This window comes from Rattus norvegicus, chromosome 2 (genome assembly GCF_036323735.1).
Source record: "Rattus norvegicus strain BN/NHsdMcwi chromosome 2, GRCr8, whole genome shotgun sequence".
In the NCBI taxonomy this organism is placed as follows: domain Eukaryota; kingdom Metazoa; phylum Chordata; class Mammalia; order Rodentia; family Muridae; genus Rattus; species Rattus norvegicus.
In genome coordinates this window covers 175,668,043-175,679,032 of record NC_086020.1, presented here as the reverse complement: position 1 = coordinate 175,679,032, position 10,990 = coordinate 175,668,043, and the positions used below count along the sequence as shown (strand labels likewise).

General features: G+C 52.2%; 1 protein-coding gene across 2 annotated transcripts; it reads right to left on the bottom strand.

The window, feature by feature from the left end:
- Positions 1–1,418: 1,418 nt before the first annotated feature.
- Hdgf (heparin binding growth factor) lies at positions 1,419–10,743 on the bottom strand. Of its 2 annotated transcripts, none has more exons than XM_039101561.2 (6): positions 10,007–10,227; positions 4,367–4,443; positions 4,080–4,218; positions 3,295–3,480; positions 2,843–3,060; positions 1,419–2,637 (listed from the first exon to the last, which is right to left on the bottom strand). In XM_039101561.2, the coding sequence occupies exons 2-6, from the start codon at positions 4,432–4,434 to the stop codon at positions 2,631–2,633; spliced, it is 618 nt and encodes a 205-aa protein (XP_038957489.1). In that variant the 5' UTR covers positions 4,435–4,443; positions 10,007–10,227; the 3' UTR covers positions 1,419–2,630. The 2 variants fall into 2 exon arrangements, with proteins under 2 accessions (XP_038957489.1, NP_446159.1); NM_053707.3 differs by lacking the exon at positions 10,007–10,227 and adding an exon at positions 10,386–10,743 and having other exon boundaries at positions 1,779–2,637.
- Between the last annotated feature and the right edge of the window lie 247 nt (positions 10,744–10,990).

The window sequence follows — 10,990 nt, the reverse complement described above, 5'->3', positions numbered from 1 at the left end:
AATGTCCCAGGCACACTCTCACAAAGTTAAATACAATAAAATTTTAGACTTGTATTTTGCTTGCATATGTGTATTACATATGTGCTAAGGGAGGTCAAAATATGTTTGATTCCCTAGAACTGAGGTTATGCATGATTGTGAGCCACTGTGTAGGTGCTGGCAACTGAACCCAGGTCTTCTGCAAGAACAAGTGCTCTTAACTGTACAGTGAACTCTCCAACTGCTTTATAGTTTGGATTTGTGACTTTTTTTTTCCTTTTCTTTTTTTTTCGGAGCTGGGGACCGAACCCAGAGCCTAGCAAGCGCTCTACCACTGAGCTAAATCCCCAAACCCGATTTGTGACTTTTTGAAAGACTTTTTACTTGTTTGGACCAGCACATGCCCCTGGTTTCAGTCCTCATCTCTGAAAGAGGAGTCTTCTTTTCAAATGTGCTCGAGGGCAGACACCTGTGCCACCACACACCTGTGGAGGTTACAAGGCGTCCAGGAACCAGGTCTCTCCTTCCACTCTATGAGTCCTGTCTGCATTCCAACTAGCCTAGTAGCTACTCGTAGCTGGTAGCCCAAGCTGTTTGTTTCTGAATAGAACTCAGATAATCTGACTTGTGTGTCAAGCACAAGTAATCCTCTAGCTTCCATCTCCCGAATGTTGGGAACTATAAGCATATATGCATCACACCCGATTTTATGCTGTTAGGAGATCAAATCTAGGGTTTCTGATTTGTGCACACTTGGCAATCACTGTGTGTGTGTGTGTGTGTGTGTGTGCGTACATGGCTGGAGTGAGGGTAAGTTGTTCAGACGTGGTGTTTTTGTAGAGGCCACGAAGGCTTGTGATCCTCCTGCCTTCCCACCTAAAGTATAGATTTGTGCTACCATACCTGGCTTAAAATGTTAAGACTATGGGGTTGGGGATTTAGCTCCGCAGTAGAGCGCTTGCCTAGCAAACGCAAGGCCCTGGGTTCGGTCCCCAGCTCCGAGAAAAAAAAAAAAAGGAAAAAAAAATGTTAGACTATGGCTGAACAATTAAAGAAGGCTCAACAGTTAAAGCAGTTGCTGCTCTTGCAGGGCTTGGGTTTGACTACTAAAACCCACACAGGGACCCAAAACCATTCTTAGTTCCAGGGGACCTAATGGCCTCTTCTGACCTCCTCTGGTACCAGGCTTGCATGTGGTGCACATGTATGTGGGCAAAACACCCATAAAATAAAATATAGCTTAAAATGTATAAAATGTTTTAGAAGCTCCTAGGTGCTTGCAAGGGTAGAGACTAGATTGTGTGGGTTCTGTAGGGCTGGTGTGGGAATGGAGGCTAAGGTCCGCCCCGCCCCACCCCCCAATCTGAGAAAGACATCTAGAGATGTTTCTCTTTCCCTTTCTTCAGTTAACCCAGACACTTGAAAAGAATTAGTCAGAATCAGGATAGTAATCAACGGCTTTATTTTCCTAGAACTCAAATTGTCTATTGTTCTCAGAGCTACACTTCCAAAGCTACAGTCAGCAATTTTTCTTCAGAGCCCAGAGGAGGGATGGGAGTAAAAGACAAGAGAAGGAAGAGGGGCAGAAGACACCACTAGAAGGCTGGAGGACACGTTTCCCTGTATTCTCAGTGGACTACGAATGGGGTGTGTGACACACCAGAGACCAAGTCTGGGGAACATCAAAGCCCCAGCTCCAAAGAAGAGAGCCAACCCCCTGGTACACCTCACAAATGGGTCAGTAGTGGGGAGAAAGGAGCAGAAAAGGGAGCACACGAAGGGGCAGGTTAACTTTTTTCTTTTTTTTTTTTTTGTGGGTTTTTTTTTTGGGTAATTTTCTTTTATTAAAAACATTTCCTTAAAAAATGTGTCTTTTCCTTTATGTCTGGGTGACATATCTGACTACAGGCCGGCCTTGAGAACAGGGAATGAATGGGACAAAGGCAGCAGCGTCTCCCCAGGTTATCATCTCTGCCCTGAGATCTACAGAGACATTTCCTCAATGCCAATCAGTTGATCCTTCGACTCTCAGCTCTCTTCAGGTCCTGGCCCAAATAACTTGGAAAATCCAAAGTCTCCATGTTAATCTACAATTCCTTGAACCCTGGGGTAAGGGGAAAGTGTTCCCAAAAAATCACCAAGGATTTATGTATGGATGCATGGTAGCCTCTCCCACAGTGTCCATTTCTTGAATGTTGGCAGATGGGAAAATAGGTGTGGGGGCTGGAGATAGCTCAGGTAGGCGATGCCGCCCGTGAACCCACACTCACTTATATTCCTTCACCTCCACTCCTGCCCCAACCCACCCCCGAAAGGTCTAGAATGCCTGCAGCAGGGCAGAGGTGTCACGAGGTGTCAAGCAGCCCAGACCCCAAAAGAGACCCTAGGAAACAAATGTGAGGAGATACAAAGGCCTCATCTCATCCTGGGGCACATGGCCCTGACTCAGGCCACAGATTATATAGGAAGGGAGCTGGAGGTGAGGGCCAAGACAATCTCCAGGAGTGGACTTAAAGAGGAGAGAGTGAGTGAAGGAATAGGGTGAGTTGGGTGGAAAAGGGGTTCCCAGTTTGCAGGCCATGGCCAGTTTCCCCAGTAGCACCCAGACAGCAGCAGGAACGGGGCAGGGGCTCCTCTTGAAACATTGGTGGCTACAGGCTGCAGGGGAGGGTGGGAGGGGAGAAGGGTTAATGGTGTGACCCTGGCCTGGCCTTACCCCAGCCAGTGCAGGTCTCTAGGGAGAGCCCACCCAGCCTCCAATAAGGCTGACCACTACTGCAGGCCATTCTCCACGTCCTCTTCACCTCCTCCTCCTCCTGTTAGTGGCTAGGCTCCCCACCCACTGCCAGGGTAGCTCACTCACCTCTCATGATCTCTGACGCCCTGGGCTTCAGCCTCTTCCTTGGCAGCCTCTTCCTCCCCCTCTTCTTCCTCTGGAGGAGGTCCCTGGCCAGAGTCTGGCTCAGAGGGGGTGCTGTTCTTCTCCATCTCTACAGGTAGGGGCCTCTCACCCTCCAGGGCAGCTATCTCCTTTTCCTCCTCTTCATGGTCTCCTGACTCCTTGGGACGTTTAGGGGAGTCCTAGGAAGATATCAGAGGACATGAACTGAGGCTAGAGAAAGCCAACACCTCATCTCCCTGTGCCTCCGCTCCTCCTCGGGGTCTCTGGGTGACATTCACTGCCCTACTACCCTCTTCTATTCTCCACTCTCAGTTGGATTCCCAGGGACTAGGAACTGGATTACACCTCAGATTGGGCTGTAAGACAGAAGCCACAAAGTGCCAAGAGCACATGGCTGGCTGGCTGGCAGGTACCTCCAGCATGTCCCCTGCTCTCCTCTTCAGCATGCCCTTTTCATTCTTCTCCTTGGCTGGCTCATCGATGACCAGTTTCCCTTCTTCGTCGCTGCTACCCTCTGCATTGCCCTTCTTGTCACCGTCACCCTCGTGGGCTTCAGGCTCCACTTCGGGCTCTTCTGCGCAGCTCTTTTTCTGGGAGGACTGTGTTGGAGACATCAGAGGCTGAGCGGTACCAGAGACCAGCCCCTCCCAACCACCCCCTCCGACACTCACTCCTTCTTTTGCCCGCCTCGCCCCCACCCCCACCCAGGTGCCCAGTCTCACAAGTGATTTGAGACCCACCTCTGTTGGATTAGCCCTGGGGTTAACCCACAGGCCGGGCAGGCAGGGCTCTGTGCAGGAGGGGGGAGGGCTGGAGCAGGAGGCAAAACCTCGGGTCAACTTCTCCCAAAGGGATCTGGGGACCCATTCCCCACGACCCCCGCTCCCCCTGCCCTCCCGCCTTGTCCTGCCCGGCTCACAAGAACCTCCTCTTGAAAGGCTGTGTCCTCTTACTAATGATGGGCCCAACAAAGGCCTGTCCCACTTACCGCCTCCATCCTATTCTTGCCCTCAATAGCCATGACAGTGGCCCCTAACTACAAGTCACCCCACCCCCCCAGCCCCTCTTGCAGAAGTTCCATCTCTACCACCCCAAAGGCCCTGATATTCTGAAGACTAAGCATTGCCTCTGGGCAAGGCTCCTGGAGCCCACAACACACCTGCTTTCCAGGGGGTTGAGGAGGCAACCAATTGCTCACCTGGTAGCCCGAGGCCTTGACTGTAGGGTTGTTCTCGATCTCCCACAGCCCCTCGCTGAACCCTTTCCTCTTGTTGGGCTTGCCAAACTTCTCCTTGGATTCCTCATAAGGGAAGAGGTCTTTGGGGCCCAGGAATGCCCTGGTAAGAGATAGGAGACTGTGCTTTCAAACCCCAAGATGCCACCAAGCTAAGCAGCCAAACATGAACAGGTGACATCATCATCCCCTTTCACCACACTGGTGTTCCTATAGTGTCCCACTTGCACCCCACTGGCCCCCTCACTCACGTCTCGTGGGTCCCAAAAAAAAAGACTTGGTATTTGTTGGCTGTTGATTTCACTGCAGCCTCAGGCATCTCATCAATCTGTGTCAAGAAAGTGAGAACAAATGTGAGCTAGAGTCCCAGGCTCTTCAATCTGGAGCAGGGTGACCACCTATACATTGTATAGAGCCACACAGGACAGGCTCCAGAGACTACCCAACTTGTAAAATATTTCTAGTAGTACAATTTGTCTAAATTAGATAGAAAAGTTCGACAAACCCAGGGCCATTCCTCTCCTTTTTACCAGAGTATATTTTCTCCAATGCCATATCTCTGCCACTCCCAACACCAATGCTGTCACTTCTTTATATACTGAGACAATACCATGCTATGATATGAAGCCCAGGCTGGTCTCCAACTCAAGATCCTCCTGCCTCAGCCTTCTAACTACAAACCCATGCCAACACACCCATCTCCAATTATGAAATGTCAATCAAAGCACTTCAAGTCTTTCAACGCCTCCTCATGATCAGAGTCCACCTCTTCTCAATGATCCAACTGGCCAATCTCAACCCTACCATCATGCTGCCCAGAAAGCGTCATCTCTGACCCAACACCCCCACACACAAACACACACTGATAATATCTCTCCTTAACAGTTTCATTTTTTTTCTTTTGGAGACAAAGTTTCTCTGTGTAGCCCTAGTTGTCCTAGAGCTAGCTCCTTTGAACTTAGATCCATTTTCTGCCTCCCAAATGCTGGGATTAAAGGCATGCCCAACTACAGTTCCAATTTTACAAATGCATCCTATTACTTGCTTGATGCTAATGTGTACTATTGTGTGTGTGGTGGGGAGGTCTTCATCATACAGTTCAGGCTGGTAGAACTCAATCTGTGGTCTAGAGCAGTACCCCGCCACACACGCACAGCTTAGTTCTGTTTTCATCTTCAACACCCAGAAGATGCACATACAGTATTTGCTGAATGAGCCAGGCCTCATGGGAAAGGTCTGAAATCTTAACAGGCAATGTGGTGCATGCCTTTTTAGTCTCAGCACTTGGGAGGCAGGTCCCTGTGAGTTCAAGGCCAGTCTGGTATACTTAGAAAATCAGGACAGCCAGAACTACAAATCGAGACCCTGTCTCCAACAAACTACCAAACCACCCCCTTACCAAAATAGATAAATATGAAATCTTAAGTAATATGAAGGCTGAGGGAGGAGGCTCACAATTCAGTCAGCCTGGTTAACTAGGCAAGACTTCACAGAAAAAAGAATATTGAATCTATGGACCCTAAAAGATTGCTCTGACTTAAGTGACTTAGGTGACAGGGAGCCTAAACAAACCCCACTTTGTTGGCCACTTCTGTGAAACACAATGAAATGAAAGCCACTAAAATCAGTCAATTCATTTTACAGGAGACTGAGTCCTGACATGCTTTTCCCAAAATAACATGACACATTATAAGGACCAGATTACAGATTTCTCTCAAGAAAAAAAAAAGTGGGGGTGTATTTTTATGTGTTGTATGGATGTTTTCCCAGCATTATTTCTGTACACCTCATGAGTGCCGAGGAAGCCAGAAGAAGAAGGTCTTGGATCCCCTGGGACCGGAGTTACAAATGGTTGTGAGTTGCCATCTAGGTGCTGGGAATAGACCATCCCAGGTCCTCTGCAAGACTGGCCAGTACTCTTAACCACTGAGGCATCTTTTCAATCTAGGCCTACTTTCTTGAGGCAATCCCTTGCCCCATATGACCCAGGAGGAATTCTGCAGTAAAGGTAGCAAGTGCTGAGATCTAAGGTCAAGTATGAAATCAAGAGAGAACAGCTGGCCAGCTTCAAATTAAGTCCTGGAAGTTCAGGCCATGCCAAGCCGTTAGGGTGAGAACTACAACTCCCAACAATCCTTGCAACAGCCCCAGATGCCCGCCCTCCTCCCAGAGGCCAAGTAGCCATGTTGACTGGGGCTGCAGACCCAAGTCTAAGAGAAAGACCAAAGCAATGATTAGAGATAAAGGGTGCAACTAGGAGTACTGGGGAAACAGGTAGGCTGAGTGAGTAGAATGAGCTAAGTGGGCATGACTCGGAAGGCCATTTTGCCCCAGACTTGGGAGGTCTTTAGGCTTCTGAGTCCCTCCCCCTTGCCCCGTGGCCTCTGGGGACTTCAGTCCAGCCCCGCCCCCTCAGAAGGCACAACTCAACTAGGCCCAGCCCAACAATCAGGAGATGCTGGGGTGTGGGAACCTGGTGGAAAGGCACGCAGTTCCCCCACAAACGTGATCCCCATCACTATGACAACTCAACCCCGCCCCCGGGTCCACTCAGCAACTAGGAATGTGACCACCCCTCCCCCAGGCCTTCCATCCAGGATTGGGGAGGAGGGGACACTAAACACCGCACCCCACCCCCAGGCCCGTAGTCTGGCATGCAGGTCCTGGGCTGTATTTGAAACTAAGCTAGGACAGGAAGGCGGGTGGGGGTGGGGGCATGCTCTAAGGGGTGGGGACAGGGAGGAGCTGGACAAGATACCTGGCTCCAGTTATCAGCTAGCCTCTTCTCAGAGGGCCGCAGAAAAAACAAAAGGAGGACCTCCAGGGCCTAAGAGATCCCAGGAGAGGTGGTTAAAAAGACTCTCCTGTAGGCCTCTCTGGGGTGAAAGGCCTGACACCTACTAGGCTCGGAAGGGGGGGGGGGGGAGCAGGTCCGGGCTCAAGCTAAAGCGCATAAGTGCCCATATCCCAGATACACAAGCTAGAGTATTACTGTACTTTTAATCTGGTAATTAAAGAGGTGACTACAAAAGAAAAGGGGTGGGGGCAGGGTTAGGCTTGAGGCTCTCTCCAAGAACACAGGCTGCAACAACAAGATATCCCAAGGTCCCATGGAGAGCAAACAACAAACAGAATCTAAACTGTGAGGCAGGAGACCCAGGAGGCCTCTAGCTGCCCAGTCCCAGAAACTGGGTGTAATGAGACTTCCAACTCCATCTGTCCTGCCAACTTCCTAGTACAGAAAGGGTGGGTGTGGAGTAACCAGGGCAGAGGAGTTTCCTCCAGAAGAACTGAAGAGGCTTATTCCCTAACTATCCTGACCCTACCCATCTTACAATAGGTGCATCAGGTAGGGTTCGGGGATGGGAGTGCCTTCCAACAGCATTTCCAGCCCCTCCCCCACAAAACAGGAAAAGTCAATTCTGTGGCAGTATCCCCACCCCTCAAGCTACAAAGGAACTCTTTGCTGGCACTTGTCTGTGAAGAGCAGTTCTTCTAAGGTGAGGCTAGTAAGTCTCAAAGAAGCTCTCTCTGTACCTGAATCTGTCTCCTAGGTGGTGCCCTTTCTCTATATCCACAGTTACTAAACTCAAATGAGTCAAAGGACAGTGAGTCAGATTGGGGCCAGATGTGCTAGGGACCCTACCACACTTCCTCCTCTAGACAACAGGAGGGAGATTCTGACACTTAAACATTTGGGCTCACTCCTCTGCTTTTGCCTGCCTCCATCAGATAGGCTTCAAGCACTAGAAATCCCACCCTGTTAGTAGAGTCCTTTGAAGCCATCTGCAGTATTTAGAGAAGCAGGGAGAACTGAGCACCAGGCCCACAGCACTCAGAGCCCAAACAGGTCTAAGATCAGGCATTTATGAAGGCTGAGGAAAGCTAAGAATGTACTAACTGACCACCATACCTAGGGGAGACTGATTTGACCTAGGGAACCGGAATGTCCAGGATAGCAGGCAGCTCAGGGATCTGGGCTAGGAGCGTGGCAAGCCCAAGGGCAGAAAAGGTGAGGGGGCAAAGGAAAGAAGGAAGGCTCTAGGCTGCTCAGGAACTTCTCAGGACTGGGGGGAGAGGGAGAGGAATGAGGAAGGAGAGTCTCAGGGCTTGGCTGCTCACTGTTAATTGCCTAGAGATCCTCCAGGAGGTTAGGGGAAGAAGAGGGAAGCAGATGGAGTCATAATACATTCTTCCAGTCAAGTCCCGCCATCACGTAGCCCGGTGACTTCGATTTCCATCTCCAACTCTGGGCCCTTGGAGTCTTTTCCCTGTCACCCATGCTCCCAAGGAGCAGATAGGTCCAAGTGGTTGGCTTGCATAGCGGCTGGGGATTCTGGTTACACCCTGGAGCAGCCAGCTGGCCACCAGGCTTCTCTCTCCAACTCAGCAAGAGCTCAGAAAGGTTCTAAGGAATCCGGGGTGGGGAAGACCACAACTCAGTTTTGTCCTTTTCAGAGTCCAGGGGAATGCATTAGAGATGATAGTCCAGTGTACCCCTCTTAAGTGTCACAACCAAGCCAAGTATTGGGTTGCCTCTTTGAGACCCATTCACAACTTCATCTCAAAGGTTCAGGCTTCAATAGAGAAATTGCCTCTCTGTCCCACCCTTCTGCCCTAGACACTCATAAGGAAAAGAAATTGATGGGACACCTACTCCAAGGGCTGTCCTCTAGCCAAAGGCCACCAAAAATCAGAAAGGCTTGTTCATAGGGCCCCAAACCTCAGACAAACCAGAAGGTTCCATAAATGGACATTCCATAACTACTCCTTCCTCAGGCACAGCTTACCTCTGAACTTTGTCTCACCCCCAGCAGGAAGAAGCAGTAGAGACCTGGGTCCAGTTCTTGCCCTGCCCACCAGTGCCTTGGCATCTGGGCCAAGAAGCCAATGGATCAGAGGGTGCAAGGTAAAGTGAGTGAGTGTTTATATGACTTACACACATAAAGACTGCCTAGCTCCAGTCAGGCCCCTGAGGCCCTTCTAAAGTTCTGGGGAAGTCTGGCTTCTCTCTGCACTTCACTCGTAGGCCAGAGCCAGGCCTTATTTGACCCATTTTAAAGTTTCATCGAGCAAGGAGCTGAGGCAAGTGGGACTGGACATACTCCTTGGAAGGGAGGGAGAATGTGAAGGGGCACTTGAGTTTTCTCAAAGATCAAGGCGGCCTGATACCCTGAACAGGAACCAAGACAGCATGGAGCCTCAGAGCAGTACTGAACCAGATGGAAGAACAGTCAGCCATACAGAAAAATGCACAAGGCAATCCTGCCTGGGACCTCTCCCACCAGGCTTTTCTGCCCTAGGATTTCACTTTACACAAGTCCCACACCCTAAGGGGCTGAGTCATGCCCTCACCCAATACCAAGGGCCCCTTCTACACTCGTTTTGAAAGATGCCCAGAAGCAACCCCTCACCTCCCCCACCCTCCCCCTAACACACACACTTAACCTTTTCCTCGGAGGAAAGGTGATAAAACAGCAGGCTTTCCTGCCCCACCCTCCCACCTGGCCAGATGCTGGAATGGGGAAGGACCTTCTCTTGGCGGGTTGAAACAACCACATGGCTGACACTGGCCTCCCTGGCTGGAGACACTCACTAGTGGGAAGTGGAGGAAACTCCAGCTTCCCACAGTCTCCCACCTCACTAGGTTGTCTGTACTGGATTTCCCAAGCACATGGGGCCCTGCTGCCTACAGTTCCAAGTCTGAGATGGAGGCATATGGAAGGAGGGATGTTCTTGTAGAGCTGAGGGATAAAACCGGTTATGGCAGAGTTACCCAGCCAGGCAGACCATTTAAGTAAATCGTCCCCAAGTATTCCACGACCCTCCCAACTTCAGAGTTCCTACAAAATGCTCAAAGAAAGTTTGTTAGTCGCCAACTCTACACCCACCTAACCCTCTGTGGACTGAGACCCTTCGCAACGGTTTGCCCAGCCAGAAACCTGAACTGGAGGCAACTACCAATGGAGACTCAGGGCTCGTGCGGGGCTTCCCGAAGGGGTTGGGGATCGCGGCACACCAGCGGGCCGCTCCCCCACCGTGAGCCCGAAGCCTCGGCCGCTATGAGGGAGGGTTGAGGGCGAACTGAGCACGCGGCGTTGCCCGCCAGGTGCCGGCCCTCCGTCGCCTCCGTTATGTAAGTGGTGGTGGGCTCCCGCCAGAGAGAGCAGGCCTGGAACCCCTGCCCCTCCGCCCGCACTGCGCTCGGCTACCGTGCCCTCCCGAGCGTTATGCAACCGCACCAGGGCCCGCGACGGCCGCGCTACTCACCCGGGCCGGCCAATGTGGGTATCCCTTCATCTTCGCGAACACCAGGTCCCCGCACTTGTACTCTTTCTGCCGGTTGGATCGCGACATGGCGGGGCCGCGGGCGCCCCGGGCTCCGCGCCGAGCCGGGAAGCGCGAGCCCAAGTTTGCGCGTGCGGCGGTTGCGGCGCCGCTGCGCTCCGGCCCTCGCGCGGCCCCCGCCTCGATGCTGGCCCCCGACGCGAGCTCCGGAGCAGCCACGGCGTCTGCGCCCGCGTGCCGCTCGGACCGGGCGGGCGCGGTGGGCAACGCTCGGCTCGGGGAGTGCTCGTGCGGTTGTTTGTGTTTGAAATTCAATTGCTCCCTCCTCAGCGCGAGGCCGCTTCCTCCACCCCCCGCGGCCCACTCCTCCCCTCACGCTCCCGCCCGCGGCGGTTCGATGCGCGCAGCCACTGGACGCCTACTGCCTGCCCGGACCACACGCCCAACCTGGAAGCCGCCAAGCGGAGCTCAGAGACACAGGCCTGACGAGCCGAACGCCGAGCGCGCCGAGCGGGCTTTGTGTGCGGGCGGGTGGTGGGTGCCAACCCAAAAGGAGCTGGCGCCTGCTGGACAAGCTGCACGTGCCC